Genomic DNA, 19,709 nt, shown 5'->3' on the forward strand with positions numbered 1-19,709 from the left:
GCTCCCTGGGACTGAGACTGCAGTTCAGTTGCCCAAGCACAGGCCCCATGAGGTGGGGAAGGGACTGTCAGTCTCCTGCCTTAGTTGAATGTGGCCTCCCCAATGGTTCACCACCCCCAACACACACACCTCAGGAGCTGGTTTGTGTCCAGCCTGGGGGCGGCCCTGTGCTCACTGGGTACTGCTGGACGGGGCTGCTGCTGCTGCTGCTGCTGCCGCCGCCCAGGGCAATTGTAAGCTCGGTCCTCTCTGCCCAATCCTCACTCCTATTGGCCCAGCAGGGACCTGGGCTCCCCAACTTTCTGCAGAGCCACACTGCCCCCCTGTTGGAGTCAGGTCAAGGTGGCAATGTTGGCATCTGCCTCTGACCCAAGGCCCCCTGGACAACTGTGCTGAGAACTTGGAGCGCTCTCGCTGCACGCCCAGCTTCTTGGGCAGGGCAGTTGCACAACCTCCCCCAATTATGCTGCGAATACTGTGTGGCAACCAGGCGAGAATTCCAGGACCTTGTACATACTCGTACAAATCTGCCTGCCTGCTGTTTGGCTGCAGGGCGAGGTGTGTGTCTTTGTGGGCCTGGGGAAATGGGGGGTGTGTTCGCGTCCAAGAGGGTGTGCCCGCGTCCGGAGTAGGAGCTGCCACCCCACCCTGCCAGTGTAGACTACGTGCCCCAACCGTGGCTTCTTCGGGAGCCCTGGACTGGGTCCAGGACACAGAGGAGGAATATCTGGTGACAGTCTAGACATGGGCTCTGAGCAGCAGGCTTGGCCGGGAGCAACTCCAGCCGGTGGTAGCTGGCGCACTTCCTGCGGGCTGCAGCCAGGGGTGTGGGGGTCTGTGTGGTTCTGGGGGCGGGGCAGTCATCCTTCAGGCGCTGGGACTTCCTGGCCCTGCCCAGGCTCCGCCCCTGCTCTTTTAAGACTGTCCTGGTTTGTGACATCTGAGTGAGGAGGTCCTCCACCTGTTATTCCAGAGCCACTGGGTCAAGGAAGAGCATTGTCTAGCACCGGTGCCAGTTTGTCAGGCTTGGCCGTTCTGTGTAATGGAAAGAAAGACAAAAATCCAAATGCAGCTGACCTCCCGCCCTCACATTTGTCTTTCTTCCAGGCCTGTGCCTACCCCTTTCCTTCAGTCTCTCATTAGAATTTTGGAGAAGCCTGGTTCATTGTGGAGATGCCAGCTTTGAGGCCTGAGAGGTTTTGGGCCCTATGTGCAAGTCAGGGAATTTGGGGGTAATCCATGTTTGATGTCATGACGAACTTGAAAACTATGATATGGAAGGTTCTCTTCCAGATAACTTTACAGAGCCTCAAGTAAATGATGCTTGTGGGTAAACAAATGTCTTCTCTTAGCCTCACGGGTTGTCTTGCGCTCCACACACCTACAGAAACTCGCACATGCTGCCATCAATCCACGGCACATAAGGATCTTTGCAGCAAGCAGGAACCCTTTGGATAATGGATGTCCAAAGCCTCCAGTCACATCAAGTCAGTTATATGACCTTAATATTGTACACATTTTGTCCAAAACATCCTTCCACTGCGAGTAGGAGGGGAAACTAGAAACAGAGCTTTTCCCTGTGGATAAATAGCAGCCAATGGGCAGCATGGATACACATCCCCAGGAGGGGCACCGTACCCCGAGGGGGGCCCTCACTCTGCCCTCAGCTCTTGTTTGGAGAGCTCACCATGGGTCAGGTGGTACCTTGTTTGTCCAGCGCTGAGGCTCCGGGGAGGAGGGCTGCCAACCGGTGTCCCAAATAAGATCAGCTGGGGGCGAGGGGTTGGGGCTGTCCAGGGGCTGGGCTCTCCCTTCCACTGAAAACCCACAGAGAAATGCCGCTGGACTTATGAGGATGCGAGGCATAGACTGAGGCTAGGCCTGGAGGTCTAGGGAGAGTCCCTGGTCAGCCCTCCTTTCTGACCCTCAGCATTCACGGGGTGTTTTCCATTTAGGTCACTTCAGAAAACTCGGATGCTTCTAAGAGAACATCACCGCTAGTCTTGCTCCTGGCAGGAAGCTGCTCTCTGCTGCCACCAATACCTTTTTCTTTCTCTTGGTCCACAAAGGGCTACCTGCTGGGCCCCAATCTCCATCAAACTGTGACATCGTAATTCCTACAACGCCCCACTTCAGCGCAGGGTCAGGCTCAAGGCCAGCAGCTGCCCTCTCTGGATAACTGTTGTCCCTCCAGCTCTGTCTAGAGGCCTCCATTGAACCAAGCACCCTGCCTCAAACTGAAAATCCTCTGGCAGCCCCTGGTTTTGTATGTTCTACCTTGTCACCTACTTATGAGAAACTAATCTTTTGTGTCCTAGAGTGTCCTCCAGGGCCATTGCAGCTGTTTTGCCGTCTCCAGAGTCAGGAGGGAGGACAGAGCCCAGTGGGATGGGACCATCTTGGAAGGTCTGCCTCCTGGATGGGGAGGCGGGTAGTCCCTCCGACCCTGTGATCATTAGACTCTGCTGGGCACGGCTAACTTAGTCTTCCCTTGGTCAGGGTTCAATGAAAAGCGCATCCCCACTTCTCACATATGCGCTTCTTTGCCCCCTTTCCAAATGTACTAGTGGTTTGGTTCACACATACACACATGCAAAAATCAATATAGTGCAAAAGGCCCGCTCCACCCTGAACACAGGAGTCCAGGGTTGGGGTTTGGGAGATGAAGGAAGTCTGGAAGTCAGTGCCTGCACCGCCCTCACTCCCAGGTGTGCCAGCAGGGTACATGCTAGGCGCCTGGGGACCCCTCAGCTGCTTAGGGCTCAGCTCTCCACAGCAGCTCCTCAGATCAGGAAAGTTAAATACCAGGGACTTGGGCTACTCAAGGTCCTATTCAGTGGCCAAGCCAAGTCCCAAGTGTGCAGTGGAGGCTCCAAAATCACCTAAGCCAGCGTCCCTTCTTGTGGCTGCCTCAGTGGATTAGACACAAAGCGCTAGATCTGTGTTATAATTTATAAAATATCCTTTATTTATTCTTAGGAACACAGTCAAATGGTAGCTTAAAAACAACAACACTTTTTAAAAGGTATTATTAGTGTTGTGACCTGGCTTTGAGCCCCATGTGAGGACAGTGGCAGAAGCCACTGGCTACAGCTTTGCTGAGTTCTCTACTGCGCTGGCAGAAGTTTGGTGGGAAACAGGGAGGTGTTGGATCAGCTCTCTGTCCAGTTGCTTATAATAGAAAATTTAATTAGTTTTGAGGTTTATGAAGAGCAGAAGTAACATGTATAAATTGCTGGTATTTGATCAAAAGATTACTTACAATATAGTCATCCCAGGAAGTATATAAATGTTTTAAAGGCAAATTGATCATTTGTACTTATTGTTTATGGGACTATGTATATTAGAATTTTGGCATTACTATGGGAGAATAGTATTTCTCTAGATTCAGAAATTCCACAGTTTATGTGAAATTGTACTTCCTGATTTTACTTACTTTAAAGAAGAAATAAATTAAGAGTAACATTCAGTAAGGTACTTTTTTTTTTTTTTTTTTTTAAGCACAACGGTTTACTCAAAAAGCTAGTTTGCTTAAAAATGTTAGGGAAGCCCCACCAATCAGTAACCATGCTGGCTATCATACCAGAAAAATCCATGAACACACGCAACACTGAGCTATTTTCACAAGACTTCCTTTCTAATAAATACAACACTTTCTCCTCTCAGAATGTGAACCTCAGATGCCAAAATGCAGATGTGCCAGCTGGAGGTGCGTTGCTAAGCAAAGAAGGCTAGCAAGTCTGTCCAGCAAATTAGATTGTACAGCAGGATGACGTCTGCTTTGCAACCTCAGACAGGAAGCGGCTGTGCGCCTGTCCTCCAGGCAGGTCAAGACTGGTGGCCCTTACCGGGCATCTAAAAGTGTCCTCATGGGCTAGAACATAAGGGCTTTGAGGAAAAATACAAAAAGGCTCATTAAAATTAGAGGTCTACATTGAGTACCTTCAAACTCCTTCCCTTGGAAAGAGATGCACTGAGGTCTTGTGCTGCACTCGGGCGATCTGCCCACCTCATGCTGGGGGCTGCATGTTCCCGGCTGGCCTGAGCCATAGACTATCACCTTCTCCTACCACTCTGTGGGGCTCTAAGGAGGACTTCAATTTCAACCAAAAGCCAGAGGGAAAATCTCTATAACACTTACGACTGGGTCAGAAGCCCCTGGATACCTTCTGCCTGCCTTGCCCAGGTTCACAACCAGTGAGGGCTGTGAATAAGAATTCAGAATCCACGCTGCCCAGAGTGGATAAGCACAACAGTGAGGAAACACCCAAATGCAAAAAAAAAAAAAAATTGCCAGCTCGGGACCCTGCGAGACTCTCCCCCAGCTAGCACTGCCGGTTCTTCCTTGATCTGAACTGAATGAACCAGGGGAGGACTCCCACCCGCAACACCCTCGCACAACATCCAGTCAGGAGACCGCTGCTGCTTCTGCACAGGACAGAGCCTCAGTCTTTTGCTTTATAGCATCATTTATGGCATGAACTAGGAATGCAGTGTGTTTACACAAACACGTGACATTGTACATCAGCATCTTTACAATATTAAAGGAGTCATATACAAGTCCACAGGCATCGTACAGGGCGGTGCAGGCGTGGCACCCCACTGAGCAGCTGTCTGCAGTTTTTCCACCAGGGGAAGAGCCAGTGCAGGCAAGCGTGACAAGGCCGGGGTGTCCATCTTTGGGCCTGTCTTCTGGGAGGCAGCAGCTCTATGAGGACCCCTTGGGGCCAGTCCTTGTTGGAATCCGGGGCCAAGAGCCCCAGGTATACCTGTGTCTGGGTCTTACGGGAAAGCTAGTATCACACGTTTAATTCAAATTCAGTGTGCATCTTCGTGTGGGAAAATCAGAGCTGAGGGCGGCTTCCTGAGGTGGGGCCCTAGAGGATGCTGCTGACATACGGGCCCCTTCACCATGGGGCCCATTCCTGAGGTAAGGATGCCATGTGGCCCTCTGGCTGGTCCGGATGGGGAGGGCCCAGGTGTGAGGACACACAAACAGGACTGGAAGCCCTTGGGCATTAGTGACCCACCAAGTGTGGCCTGTGCCCCAGGTGGCAGCAAAGGTGAGGGTCTCAGATGGTTCCCCAGCCATCCATTCCCCACACCGAACCACACTCCTCCCAGCAGCCCTGCCCCCGAGGGTCCTGCTTCAGCCCCTATAGCACTGCCCGCCTTGCAATTGTCCCTTGAGCAGGGACCAGAAGTCTCCAAGCCCCATTCTGGGCACCTGGGCCGGAGCGCCTGGCAGCTCTTCCACCATTGTGGCGTGTTGCACGTCTGACTGAGACCGGAGCACCAGATAAAGAAGTAATGGTCCTTTTACACCTCTCTGGCTTGTGTGGTTACAATTAGTTCCGTCTTAAATACTGTAGAAAAATAAGCCATCTCTGATGCAAGGAGACCCACTAGAGTCTGCCACACGTGGAGAAGGGGGAGCGGTCCTCTGCAGTGGGCTGGGGAGGCCTGTGCTGACCCCGCTGCAGCAGGCCCCAGGGCCTCCGAGTCTCTGCCCCAGGCTGGGGAGCTAAGGGCCCAGGGAATTGGTGGCAGAGTTCCCACCAAGGCATCTTTGGGTCACATCAACAGTCCTTCAGTAGGCACGCCTCCAGCACCCCACATTCTGTTGCCATGACATTTGGGGCTCCCTGGGCCAGCGTTATACTCTCCAGCCCCATTTTCAGTCCCACCGCTAAGCAGGTATAGGCAGAACTCCCCAGCACTGTTTCCAGGTACCTGGGCTGTCCCCAGGTCCAAGGGCCTCAGGTGGGCATTGAGGCAGGGCCTAGTCCAGGGGCTCCTGCTTTATCCGGACAGCGGTAGGGGTGGGCTGTGGTCGCCGTTCCTCCCGGCAAAGCACATACTCGCTGAACTGGGAGGAGTCCACGCCGCCCCCGCAGGATGCGGCCATGCTAAAACCCCTCTGGAACAGCCTCTCCAGGACCTGCCAGGGAAGAAAGGAGGGTCAGCAATGCCCCGCTGCCAGTCTGCCTGGCTTGGCCTGGTGGAAGGTAGCCAGGGCAAGCTACCGTCTCCTGTTATGATCTCAAGTCTCACAATAGAGGTCCCTGAGGACCACCAGATGGGCAAACACAGGCGGGACAGAAGCAGCCAGGGCCCCTCAAGTGACCAAACCTCAGTGGGATACCCCACCTTGCTGCCTCAGGGGGCCATAGTCTTGATTCAGGGAGGCAGAAAGAGCCTTTGGGTCCCTTGTCTCTTCTCCAGGGTGTAACCTGATCCTCACTCTCCAGACACAAGGTCCCAGGGCCCCTCCTCACTGAGGCCTGCCCCAATAATAGAGAGACCCTACCCCCAGCCTCTGGGCAGCCACCTGCTTCCCAGAGCTGCTTTGAGGCCTGGGGGCTCATCAGCTCAAGGGAGCTGGGGGTGGAGAGGAGGAGGATTCTTCTCTGTGTTTGAGTCTCTACAGGCCTCCATGTCCACATGGGCTGGTGCCTCTGTGAGGGTGGGGTCTGGTTACTGTGTCCCATACCTGTGTCCTGCAGCTAGCAAGTTCTGACTGACAGCCTGTGGAATGTATGCATTGCGGGGGAGGGGAACTTTCCACACAAAGTCTACTCTTTCTGCCCCATGCCTGAAACAGGATTCTGCTCCTGGGTCTGGAAGAGTTGGTGGAAAATAGGCCCCACTCCATCCTGGGCTTCCCAACTCTTAGACCCATTTAGGGAAAGCCTTTCTAGAAACACCCTGGGCAGCTGGATGAGGTGCCTATGGCTCAGGTCAGCTGGATGAGGAAGGGGCTCCAGGCCACCTCCACTCTCAGCCTTTGTTTGACCTGCTGCTCCTGTTGCCTGGGTTTAGTATGAATCCAAACTCAGACTCTGGGAGTCAAATGAAGCACACTTTGTTGAAAGTACTCTGGACAATTTTTATAGAACATCCTTTTGGGGAAAAAAAAAAGAGCAAGGATCAATTTTTTTAAGTCCATCCCCCAGGCGCCATCATTTAATTATGAGCAGGATATAAATTATGCATCCACGCATTGTTGCCTTTTCTGTGAGCTGGCAAGGAGGGCTTCGCCATTTCAGGGACCAGGGACCATGCCTCCCTCCGTCTCTCTGCTGCCGGAGGGCTTTAGGGAGGCAGGGGTGAGGTGGATGGGGCAGGTACAACCCTCACCTGTACTGAGTTGAGCCGACAGTAGCCATTGAGCGGGAAGCGGATGACATGGGTGGGGTCCTGGTTCCAGCCCGCATTGACAGAGTTGCACATGACGTCCCCGGTCTCAGGAAAGACCTCCTCGATCAGGGCTTTCTCGCCACTGAGCGCAATCCGCTCACCCAGGTCCGGTGTGACCCGCACCACCAGGCAGTCACAGGCCCGGCTACGGCGCCGCTGCTCCTGGTCCTGCTGCCAGCGCTCCAGCTCACGCACCATGGGCTGCAACTGGTAGTACCGTGCCTCCTCGTACAGCAGGCTGAAGTCCTGTAGGAAAGCACAAACAGGATAGGGGGAGGTGGGGGACCTCCTCTCACTCTTCTAGGGAACTGCGACACCCCTCTTTCCCCTGCACAGTGTGGAGTGGGATAGTTGCGCCCATTGTACAGATGGGGAAAATGAGGCTCAAGTAATTGTGTGCAAGCACAAGGGAAGCAGCTGGTGTGCACCAGTACAAGACCTCCTGAGCCCTTCCTTCTAGCCCTAAGCACTCAGGGAGGCTTCATCTCTCTGGAGCAAAGAGAAACCTATGGAAACACCAGGAGGCTAGACTAGAGGAGACTCAGGTTATATCTGTGCCTGGGGATCTACTGCCTTCTCAAAATCCCAGAGGGGAGAGTCTCACCTGCCCTGGAGGAGCGCACAGACCGACCAGCAGGGAGGCAGAACAGACCTGCCTCGGCTGGATGCTCGGCAACCTCACCTTCGAGCCCTGAGGACCTGCCCACCAGTGGCGATCTCCTCAGAACCTCAGGTTCCTCTTCTAGCAAATGGATGTAGACACCCAGGTCAGAGAAGGGGTAAGGATTTTAAAGGACAACAGGCTCTACCAAGTGCCTGGCCGGCCCCTGCCCTAGCAGGCTGTGTGAGGACGGGTCTGGGGTAGGGAGCCCATCTCTCACCAGGCAGGCAGCCCCCTCCCTGGCTGGACGGGCTCACACTAACTGTTCCTCAAACACATGCCTACCCACACCTGCCCCAGCCCTGCGTAGCCAAGGACCCATGACTCATGCCACTCAGTGGGGCTCAGCGCAAGGTCTGCTGGTGAGCCTGAGGACCCTTGGAGGACAGGAAAGGAAGCCCAACACCAAAGCAGGGCCTCCCCTCCCACCTGCTGGCCGCAGCCTATGGAACCGCCCTGAAGGAGGCCGCCAGTCAGGGACCCATCCTGTCCCTCCAGAGGGGTTCCACCCTGGGCCTCTGCTCTTATCTGCTCCTTAAGTGATATGTGCACACCAAACAACCCTCACACCTTTCCTCATAACCCAGAACATCTCCACCCAACACCCTACTAGCCATTCCATGCAGGAGTTGGGTGTCACTCTCCCCAGCCTGTTTCACCCCTGGGCCTGAACACACCTACTCAGACAGAAGCCGCAGGCCCAGAGGCAACCTTAAGTGTAACCTGACACTTTGCTCCATCTTCCCAGCCTTCACCCTGGTCCACAGCCTTCAAAAAAAAACAAAAACCTCCCTTGGCCAGTTCCCACCTCCCATCCCCCACCCTCCCCACATCCTTCTCTACACAATAGCCAGGGCAATCAATTTGCAAATCTTATCATCGTTCCCCTAACTCCGACCAATCTACTGCATTCAAGGTAAAATGCCAAAAGCTGAGCCAGCCTCCAAGGCCTCCCTTCCAGCCCTGCCCCTCCCAGTCCGTACAGCCCCAGGCTGACACCTCTCCAGTTCTGGAAGGTACTGCTCCTGGCCACCCCACCTCCTAGCCAAGGTCCTCATACCTGTCTGTCCCCCCTCTCCTCCTTAAGCTGCCCAGAGAAACATCCTTTCCTCACGCCTGCCCCACCCTCCGCCCGACCAGGTTTCTATGGTTCCCTCTCACAACACTCTTTACTTTGAAGCATTTGCCTCTGTGGAATTCAAGTGTTTTTCGTTCAACATCTGTCTTCCCACTAGACCACAAGTGCTATGGGGACAGGACTGCCTTGTTTCAGCCGGGGTCTGGTTGTTGGCACCCAGTAACTTAGATGGAGGACAGAACAGCCCCAGGACCACTGGTTCTCTGGAAGCTGGAGGGAAGGAAGGAAAGAAGGAAGGAAGGAAGGAAGGAAGGAAGGAAGGAAGGAAGGAAGGAAGGAAAGAAAGAAGTTAGGGAGGAAGGAAGGAGTTGCAATCCAGCGTGGCCCAGGCCTGAGTTTCCTTCCTTCAGGATCCCTGGTGCCACAGACGGACCCAGCATTGAGGCAAAGGATTCTCGGAACGCGGACAGGTTCACTCCAAGACCTGGGGTATTTGGTCTGGATCTGGGTTTTACCCCTATACATTGTCAACAAGGAACAGATTTACGAGCCTCTAACTCCTGTAACTCCAGCACACAACAGCCCTTCAACATGACAAACATGAAACCAGAGTAAGTGCCGCTGCTGCTGCTTAATTGTTGTTACACCCTGATAAATAAGCTAAAAATGTGAGAAAACAAAATTAGTTTAGAAAAACTGATTTAGCCCTTGGCTTCATCGCTTAACTTTTTATGGTTGCCATGACGACCATGGGTCCATTTATTAAGTCACAGCGTCCCCTGTGTAATGCCACCGCACAGGCAGCGCTGGGAAGCCACCAGCTGCGGACTTACCTTGAAGTCATCTGGTAGCAGCAGTTTCGATGTCCGCAGGAAGCTCAGGACGTAGCGGAAAATCTCCCCATCCCGGTCAATAAAATAATGTTGCTTCAAACTGTCCAGGACGATGGGTTCAGTGCCATTGAAGAGGCGACTTATTCTGGGAGAGATGGAGGGTGGGATGTCTGATGGAAGGGCTAGTCCCCCTGACTCGCCTCCACTCCTTAGGGACCACCCTGCTGGATGGGCGAGGGGCCTTACATCAGTGACTCTGGGACTGTGCCAAGCCTGACAGATGTCTGCACACACCAGAGGCAGCCAGGCCACGGTCAGACAGGACACTGGCACAACAAACAGCACATGCCACACACCCGACCTACACACACAAGCCACAGCCAGAGAAAGAGACACACCCCGCTGCAAACGCCTGCCCGCCAACACATTACAGGCCTGGAAAACTACATCAAGACACAGATACAGCCTCCTTGCCTCCCCTTAAACCCTTGCCAGACAGACCCACCCAGGAAACTCCCACCGACCATCAGACATCCCAGCCCATAGCCACATACCCAGTAAACACATGTAAACCATCAGACAGTCTTGGGTCCCCCACAACCACTTCACTCAATCCACATGGCTGAGCATCAGATGTGACACACCTGGGCAACAGGCACAGGGTCACATGGTTCCTTCCCTTGCAACACATAAATCACAGGCAGACCCAGACACATCCTGGCAAAGGACACACCAGCCAACATGAGCCAACCAGAGACACAGCTATGCATATGCAACAAACTGACAGATAAACCAACACCCACTAACTCAGGGAGCCCTAGGGGAGATGTGAGGCAGCAGAAGTTTCTGCACACAGGCCTGCGTACCACCGTGCACACACACCACAGTACACACATCACTGTGTACACACAGTGTAGGCACGTGCACCACAAAGCACAAAAATGTGCATACCTGAGAGGGGTCTGGGAAGGGAGACAGGTCCCAGCACCCTGTCCTCTGAAGGAAGGGCAGTGGTTCTGACAGAAACGCAGGAGCTCTTCGGGAGCTCCTGAGGCCTGTCCCCATGCACTCCAGGGAGGAGGAACCAGGCCTCAGAGCCACAGCTTCGGCCTCCCCAGCACTCAGGGTGGCAAGCTCTGGGTTGGCTACCTTCCCCTGCAGACCCCAAGCCCAGCTGTGGACAATTAGGAGCCACAAAGAGGGCTGGGGACAGCCAAGAGCTTGGCTCAGAAACAGGAAGGAAGTTGGCAGGGTTTTCCCAGTGACAGCACCTCTAGACACCCTTCTGCAGGCAGGGTCACACACTTGTCCACAACGAGACCCTGCCAAGGCGGCAGCTCGTCTGCACAGCCTGGGAGAAGGGGAGGCCGGACCTGAGACTCGGGCCTTCCAGTCCAGCCTGCGCAAGCGGATGCCTAAGCCCCCTCACTCTCTGCCTGTACCTGCGTGGACCTTCCAGGGAGGAGCTCCTCTCCCCCAGCAGCCCAGTCCTGTCCCCAATCCGGTTCACCTCCCCTGAGGCCCTGCCCTACCCGTCATTCTGCACCAGAGCACGTGAACTGAGCAGAAGCTGAGGGGTTAGAGTCCCAGTGTCTCCCTCGGGGCCTCTCATCTACACTGTCCCCGACTCTGGTGGCCTGGCACATTCAGGCATCGGCCATGAGGGTCTGCCCAGGTGTGGAGTAGAGATGTAGTCACCTGTTCTCACTCTGGGGACATGGCCCAGCCTCTGTCGCAGTGGGGCTGTATAAAAGGGCTGCCTCCTGGATGGGCATAAGCAGGTCAGAGCCTGTGGTGAGGTGTGAAGAGACCTGAACCTGTGGAAATAGCGCTGCAGTCACCAAGATACACTCATCTCAGTGCCACAGGCCATCGAGCCCTATCAAACTCCTTAGGCCTGGCGACAACGGTACCGGGGGACACAGCCCTAATGGAAAATCTTGTGGGCTCCATGGCCTGTGCCAGCCCTCAGAGCCCCTAAGACCTGGCCTCAGCAGAGCCTGGGCATTCAAATGTCAGACTGAGGGCCACCCACCATCCCTGGAGACAGATGGGATTGAGCAAGGCTGTCAGGGGCCACGGGCAGTCATCAGCAAACAGCCAAGGGCCCCGACATGGCACCAACAGAAAGTAAAAGCCACATCCACAGGTGAAAGAGCAAGTCCGAAGCCTCAGCCTCCCAGGGGAACTTTCTCCACCCTTCCTGGTTGAGCTCAAACATTGTGCAGCAAGCAATGCTCTAGGTTTGGCTGTGTTGCAAACACCTCTGATGTCAGAGCTGGCTGGGGCTCCAGACCATCCTGTCAATCTACAGTTCTCTGGATCCACCCACCTTCCAGGGCTGGCTGGGTTCTAGGTTGTCTTATTGTTCCAAAGCTAGAAGATTCTCAATCTGCCTTATTTCAGGACTGGCTGTTTCTAGAGCTCTCCATGGTTCAGTGTATCTTTACAGGACCAAGGTCTTTCATGCCCTTGGGGTTTGAGGCTACCAAGGATGTGAGCAGGTTGAAGGAAACTTAGGTCAGTCACCTGTGCAAAGGAGTCCGAGACACTTCCAGGGTCTTAAGAGACAGCTCCTGCCCCAGGCCACCCTCTGACGGAGGCTTTAGGGATTGGGTTACCAACTTCAGAAGTTTGGTTCCAATTTCCTCAATGTTTCAGTGGAAGGTTTTATTAGTTTAGAAGCTCCTGGCCATCTCCGTTTGTTGTTTCCCACTGCCAGGATGGACGTGAGAGGGAAGCTACGATGGCAGCAGCTAAACTACATCCAGCAGGTACAAACCAGCAAGGTGTCAGTCCCAGGGAGTCTCCTCCCAGCCCCCTTCAGCTGTGCTCGGCTGTCTCAGGGCAATGACTGACAGCTGATCCTGGGCCAAACAGCAGTGGCACCTGTTCCTTGTGTTGGAGCCACTCTGACCAGCCAAGAACCAGAAGCCCAGGCATAGCTCTGGGGGCAGGGACCCAAGGGTCTGGTGGCACGAGCCCCTGGTCTCACAGCACTGTCCAGCGTAGGACTTTGCTGACATCCAGCAGCCCCCCAGGGGACCTTAGGGCTTTGAATTCTCCCTCTCCAGGTGACTCACAAAATGACACCGGGTGAGGGATTGCTCTTGCTTTCCAGAATTGGTGAAAAAAAAAAAGATTTTTCATTTAAATGATTCATTCAAAGATGGACAAAAGATCTGAGGGGGCTTTGCCAGTATAGCTGCCCAACGCACTTTTCAGGCCTGGCCTGACCCACTGTCCCGACACTCCTACAGGTCACATAACCCCCTGGCCTCTTAGGCCAAAACTTCAGGCCAGGGGAGCAGGTCTCCCATGAGCCAGATGCTATCCAGGCAGAACAGTAGATTCATCGGGACCCCCAGCCTCAGGAAAGAATGCAGACCGCCAGCCCCTCTGGGCCCCAGCTCCCCAGAGGGATGGGTGAGGAGCAGCTGCACTGTGGGTCTGGGTGGGGGGAGGCCCACCCCCTGCCCTTCCTGCTCCCATGCAGCAGCCTGGAGACAATAATGAGGAGGCCATTCTCTGTGGGCCTGGGCTGCGATTACTCCAGACAGGCAAGTTTCTGATTTCAGGAAACTCTTCAGAGAGGCTGTGGGCAAGGGTTTTATGAATTTCACTCACAAATGTTGTCAACCGATTAAGGGGTGATCTATCTCAAACAACTCGGGAATGCCACAGAGGGAAAAATTGAAATTAAATAAGCTGAATCCATCTCCCGTCCTAGACAGGGCTCTGCAAGCCAGCGCTCAAGCCGGCACTGCTGATGTGGTCTCATGGCTGCCACCCCCCACCCCAAGGCCCCAAGTTCCCAAGTGCCCCAGGCCTAGCCTCTGTTGGGCTGAGGGAATGAAGCCTCAACTGCTCTCTGTCCCCCAGATGCCCCAGATTCTGAACTGGACATTGCCTCCACCTCAACGTTCCCTCTCGAGGAGCACCTCAGCCCCCAGGAGGGGTCCCCGCTGGCCCCCCACCAGCTGAAGCAGCCACCACCTCTAAGCTCTGAGCAAGCACACTGGCGACGAGGCAGCCTGACAAGAAAGCTTCCAGAGATGATCCCGCAGTGTCTGGGGGATTAATTAACTCCTCTTGCTATTTTCAATGTATAAAACAGGGGCGACGCCGGGCAGCCGCGGCCCCCCCCCCACTGCTCAGCCCTCAGCAGTGGCCGCCTCACCGTGCCAGGAGCAAGCAGCTGCAGGACCAGCAAGCAGCACGTAGCATCACCTCCGGGAGAGGCTCACAGAGACCCATCCCAGCTCGGGCCAATGAGAAACCAGGTCTGCCCGTGGGAACGAAATGCCCAAGAGGCAAGAGCAGAAGAGTCAGCAGTGCCCAAGGCCTCCTACAGATGGGCCCATGAGGCAGGAGCACCAGGGAGCTTGGCAAGGTGCGAGGGTTCTGGTCAGAGACGCTATTTGTGGTGATGGGGTTATGAGGCTCATGCTTCTCTGTAGCCCCAGATATCCCTGAACACCCGGGAATTCCTAGCAGTCACTGCAACCCACCCCTCTTCAAGGGTGCCTGTTGCCAGACCTAAGGGTCCATCCCAACAGGCAAAGATGGCAAATTGCAGCTTTCCTCCTCCTTCCCTTTACATGCTTTCCCAAGGGTTAGAATCGGAAGTAGGATTAAATACTTCTCCCTGACTCGACTCCAAGTATACAGCATTGCTCACAAGTGATCGCTGCAAAGGCCAGGCCTGAGTCCCACTCAGGAGGAACCTGAAGGTATGTGAGATTCCCCAACAGCTGCTGGCCAGCTTCAGGTGGGGTTGGCTCTGAATAAGTGGCTTCTGCCAGAAGCTCCACCCAGCACTACCAATGCTACCAGCTCAGGGTCACAAGTCCCTGTGCAAAGCAGCCTTCAACATGCAGACTCGGCCTCCCAAACGCTAGTTCTCTGGGTCTGTATTCGTGAGTGGTCCCTGGAGAGCCCCGTGTGTTGGCTGGCAGAGGAGACAGGCCCCACTGAGAGCAGGCTGCAAGTGCCGTCAGTCATCGTGCCAAGCCTGGTGTGACAGTGGGCTCTTACCTGGAGTCGGGGTACTTGGTGAGTGTGGCCAGGCTGCTGGTGTACATGTGGCCACCCACGTCGATATGCACAGGTGCGTTGGACTTGGTGAGCTGGGCTGGCAGTGGGATCCCCTGGGCGGCCAGGGGAGACACGGGTGACCGGGTGAGAGACAACCGGGACATGCTTCCTCCCTCCTGGGTACGGAAACAAGGTACAAAAAGAGTTTCTTCACAACAGAGCTGTGCACTCCCTTTATTGCCAATGTGATCACAGATCTAATCAGATCACTTGTGCCTGTGCCTGATCCCATATTCAGCTGACAAATTGTGGCCACCACTGTAATTAAGTGTATTTGCATCATTTTCTTCCGAGTACCAGCGGGAACAAGAAAGATGCTTATTAGCAATAAGAAATCAAGAAAAAAAATTTTTCAAGGTGTCAGCCTCCAGGGGGGCATAAAACAAACTGCAAAATTCTAATTAAAGGTCGCGGGCTTATGTGTTAGATGTGAAATATCCCCTGACAAACGAATCACCAATTTGTGAATTGGGATTCAGGGGTTTTTGCAAGTTTGTCTCAGTAACGAGACACCTCTAAATTAGTGACTTCCTCAGCACCTAAGGCGTTGAGTTTTATACATGTAGTAAATTTCACATCAAATTAAGAGCATTTTTGTTTCAAAAAATACATAATCGTACAGCCAGTCAACAGCCATCTCTTGAATGCCGCAGCTGTGAGGAAGGGCAGCCAGGGCACCGGCGAGCAGGTGCTCAGGAAGAGGGCAAAGAGGTGGCCACCAGCCGCTGACCAGCCCACCCTGCTGGCTCTCACCGCGGTGCCGGCGCTGCCTTGGGCGTGAAGCGAGGACCCGCTCGGCCGCTCCTTGCGGTGAGGCATCTAGTCTTCCATTGCTGCCCGGAGTATCTGTGGGAAGCACCGACAAACCAGAGAGGGTTTACTCCTCAGTAGTCGTGGGTGCTGTGTATCCCATGGAGTCAGACACTTATAATAGTCCTTTCTGGACCCCATGCCGTACCACACAGCGTTCTCTAAATTCCACCCACCACTATCTTGTTCCCATACCCCAAAGCATGCCTCTGGGCTACAGCAAATGACTTGCGAGCGCACACATACACAAATACACACACACACACACACACACACACTCTCTCTCTCACGTGTTTTCTGGGCAGTTCCATGTCTGCTAATTCAGCTAATGACAATACTGAAACATATGCTCACCATAATTGCCCCGAAATGTTTCAGAACAAATCTGATTTTCCTGGTATTTTGGTTGAGAGCCATGTTACCAAGCGTGTCTCCTCTTGCATCAGCAGAGAACCCTGTGGACCACTGCTCAGGGATGATCCCCCACCCTCCATGGGCCCAGGACCTCTCAGACCCCCAGAATGGTCTGATCTGTGCTTAAGGTATCCCAGCCCCCCCCTAGGGATCACACTCCTAAGGCATCAGAGAGCTGGCCAGAAGCTCTCTGACAGCCTCTTGGCAAATGGACCCTATCTCCTGCTCCTCCCCAGTCACTTAGCGCCTTTCTGCTCCACAGCCACCTGAAATGACTGTCCTTCAGTCTCTAGAAGGCATCCAGGGCATTCTACGGGCCCTATGCAGGAGGGCAGAGAAGAGCGGGTTTATGTAGCCCTTTCCAATTATGGTGCTGTCTCATGGGGTGGGAGGTATGCACAGTGAATATCACCGTCCCCACTGGCTTCCACAAGCTTAACCGGGACTTGTTTCTCAAAACCCTCAGGAAGCAATCTCCCTTAAGAGTTGACTTTGTGCCTTGAAATACAATATCCAATTTTGAAACATGGACCAAGGTCCAATGGGCATCAAATCCTGCAAATTTAAGATGACTCTCCTAGGATTTGTTCTGCCGTCAGTGTCCTGGCAAGTTCCCTAACATGAAACTGGGTGGGGGTAGGGGTTTGCTATTAGCAGACAGAGATGTTTAATTTATACCCTCACTGGGGGCTGCTCAGGGTATGCTGCTTTTGGCATTCTTGAGTTCCAGTTAGCTTAAAAAGAAAAAAGCAGGTCACTTTTCTCAAGGAAGTTCTGAGAAACCAAAACAAATTTCAGGAATGGGTTATCCTGCCCTGGGAGGCTCTGCTGGGTGAAGAGTCAGAAGGAAAGCCATACTGAGGATAAACTATGCTGGAAGGAATTCTGATGACTATGCTATCATAGCAGACTGCACAATGTTTCCCCCCACTACCAGGGCACTGCTCAAAAGTGACATTTAACACCAAGTACCCTTCACAAAAGCTGCTCAGTCCGGTTCTCTCCCAGCCTCTTTTCCATTGCAAGCACAACCTGATGTTCATGGCAAACGGGAAACTCACCATTGGAAGCCCCAGGCTTTACGCCTTGACCCGAACCTCCACGGCTCCCTCCGACCAACGCATCTGTGCTGGACAACCCTTTCCCCGAGACCACTGCTGAGGTCAGAAGCATAAAGTGGATGCAGTAAGAGATACAAGTTCATTCCGCCAACACCAGCACAAATCCATGACCCAGCCCCAGCACCACGGCCCTCCCAAGACAGCCTGTTGCAGGGGCCTCGGCGGTGGTGTGCGCGAGAGCTGGCTGGGTATTGACCCGCTTCTCAGAGCTGCGGCGGGAGCCCCGGGTCCCGCGCCCGCCCGCCCGCCACCGAGCCCCGCCCGCCAGAGCAGAGGGAAGCGAGCAGAATGCCACGCTCATTTACACACAAAATGATTTTGTGTCCCATTGTGCTCGCAGTTGTTCAGCTCTCTGGGGGTGATTAAACTGGCTGAGCTGCGGCAGCTTGAGACGATTTCACTAAATCGCTTCTTCGTGAAGTTGCTTCCTTGGTAAGCTATTATTTTAACCATAAAAGGTAAACAGAAGGCGCCTCCCGAGCTCCCTTCAGCTCTGCGCCCTGGGCGCCAGCCCGGAGGCGAGACTGCCAGAGGCCCGCAGAATTGTTCAGGGGGTAAGTCGGAAGGGAAGCCAGCGGGCCACCTGGTGCGCGCCAGCCCAGTGGTGGACCCCGCCGGCCGGCGGATGTGAACTTCGGGTCGCCAGAAGCCGACTGGGCCGAGGCCGGCAGTGCCGCAGGGCGGGGGTGTCCGGGGAACCCGAAGAGCCTGGCAGGGTGGGGAGGGCTGTGCGGTGGAGGCGGGGCGGAGGATAAAGTTAAATCAAGAGGCAGACACTTAGAGACCACAGATGGGAAGCTCGCCTAATTAAGGACGTTAAAAGCGCTTTTGTTCTCAAAGTTTATTGTTGGCGGGATTTAAAAAAATTAATTGAAACTAATGCTGTTATTCAATGCAGTTAAATTCCTTCATGCACATTTGAGATAGGTAGTGAAAACTTGAAGCTTATTTTCTTGCAGAAAGGGGTGGGGGGCGCGGGAAAACCGAAAGGCGCTTCGGTTACAGGAGAAGGGGGGATGCTTGGGACTGTGTGCCCGGTGCGCACGTCCAGGCACTGAGTACCCGCCGGCAGCAGGAATCCAGGGGCGGCGATCGCGTCTCAATGCGGCCCACCCCGGAGCCCCAAGCCCCGCGCGCCTGGGACAACCACCAGCGCGCCTGCCCCTCTTGCCTCGTTTCGGACTCCGGGGGTGGGCCTCAGAGGACGCACATCTGTCCCGTTAGAGACTTTTTCTCTCTCTGATTTGAGCGCCAAGCCGGGCCCTGTCCGCCCCGAAGCCCCAGCTGCGTGAGCCGGGTTCTGACCCCGGAAACTCGCCGGCCCGGCAGGGTGCTGAGCCTTGCACTGAGGCCCGAGTGCTGGGACCTGCACCCGCCCCCCCCCGCCCCCTCTCAGCCCCGCGCGGCAGGAAGCGCTGAACCCGCCCGCGTGGGGAGGGTCTACCCGCGGCCCGGGCCAGCCCACGTGGGCAATCCCCCCTCCCTCTCCAGGCCTTTGTGCTGGGTGCCCCCACCACCCAGCACCGGGACAAAGCAGTCGACCCGCCCAGGTCCGAACCCCGGCCAGGGCGACTTTCTCCATATTGCAGCCACTTTGGGGACAGGGGTGAACGGCGCTGAGCAGTGGCCACCCGCGCGGGGCTTACCTTGGAGCCGGAGCGGGGGATCGGGCTCGGTCACAGCCCCCGCCCCCCGCAGCCGCCGGTCTCCGGCGCCGGGCGAAGCCTCGCCGCCTGTGCTCGCTGCGCGGGTCGCTCCGGTCTCGTCCTGGAGTTACTTTCTCTCTCGCCCCCAACCCTCCCCCCCACCCACCCCTCCCGCCCCGGCCCCCGCTTCGCGCAGCCCCTCACGGCGCGGCGCGCCGGGGCCTCCCCTCCCCGCCCTCCCCTCTCCTCCTCCCCTCCTCGCGGCCGCCGCCGCCGCCGCCTCCTCCTCTTCGCGCCGCTCTCCCGCTGCCCTCCCGCGGCTCCCACCCCCTCTCCTCCCTCCTCTCTCTCCAGCCGCCTTCCTGGATTGCTGGCGAGAAAACCAGCTCCCTACCCCAGTTCGTGGCCCGTGCCCCGTGGCGGCCGAGCCCGGACGCAAAGGGCAACGATTCCGCTCCAAATTACCCAGCGCGGCGAGCGCGAGCGGGAGCGCGCGGCGACTCCTGGCTCGGGGCTCGGCTGCGCCGCGGGGCAGAGGATTAGAGTCTCAATTAGCTCCGCGCGCCCGCGCCTGCCGCGCTCGGCGACAGAAATGCGCTGTTTCCCCTCCTTTCGCTGGGCGATTCCCACCCGCGTCTCCCGGAGCCCGCGCCTTCCCGCCGGGGCCTCCGCCAGGACCCTCCCGGGAGCGGTGCGCCCAGGCCCCCGCGCCCTCGGTCGCCCAGCCCCCCGCCCCCCGCCGGCCGGCCACGCGGCGCCCGGGCCTCCTCCGGGCTCAGGAGGGGGCGGGGGAGAAGCTGATTTTAATCATTGTCATTTCATCTGATGTAATATTTCCCCGGGCGCTTT

At 55.5% G+C, this 19,709-nt stretch overlaps 1 protein-coding gene across 3 annotated transcripts; it reads right to left on the bottom strand.

Annotated features, from left to right (window-relative positions):
- Positions 1–2,944: 2,944 nt before the first annotated feature.
- KCTD15 (potassium channel tetramerization domain containing 15) lies at positions 2,945–19,018 on the bottom strand. Of its 3 annotated transcripts, none has more exons than XM_019742742.3 (7): positions 18,861–19,018; positions 17,155–17,250; positions 15,623–15,715; positions 14,810–14,985; positions 9,773–9,917; positions 7,141–7,446; positions 2,945–5,941 (listed from the first exon to the last, which is right to left on the bottom strand). In XM_019742742.3, exons 3-7 carry the CDS (start codon positions 15,686–15,688, stop codon positions 5,783–5,785), a joined length of 852 nt encoding a protein of 283 aa, XP_019598301.1. In that variant the 5' UTR covers positions 15,689–15,715; positions 17,155–17,250; positions 18,861–19,018; the 3' UTR covers positions 2,945–5,782. The 3 variants fall into 3 exon arrangements, with proteins under 3 accessions (XP_019598301.1, XP_088656313.1, XP_088656312.1); XM_088800187.1 differs by having other exon boundaries at positions 17,155–17,247; positions 18,861–19,016; XM_088800186.1 differs by lacking the exon at positions 18,861–19,018 and adding an exon at positions 11,471–11,589 and having other exon boundaries at positions 17,155–17,452.
- Positions 19,019–19,709: the final 691 nt, after the last annotated feature.

This window comes from Rhinolophus sinicus, chromosome 8 (assembly GCF_057876585.1).
Source record: "Rhinolophus sinicus isolate RSI-liver-muscle chromosome 8, RSI-T2T, whole genome shotgun sequence".
In the NCBI taxonomy this organism is placed as follows: Eukaryota; Metazoa; Chordata; class Mammalia; order Chiroptera; family Rhinolophidae; genus Rhinolophus; species Rhinolophus sinicus.

Excerpts from the sequence above, each read along its gene's own strand:
- KCTD15 (XM_088800186.1), bottom strand. The coding sequence starts at position 17,266 with ATGCTTCTGACCTCAGCAGTGGTCTCGGGGAAAGGGTTGTCCAGCACA. Across the intron at positions 11,590-14,809 it reads ACCAAGTACCCCGACTCCAG|GTTCAGGTCTCTTCACACCT; the intron begins GTAAGAGCCCAC and ends CTATTTCCACAG. Across the intron at positions 9,918-11,470 it reads TGTCCCCAGAGTGAGAACAG|AATAAGTCGCCTCTTCAATG; the intron begins GTGACTACATCT and ends CATCTCTCCCAG.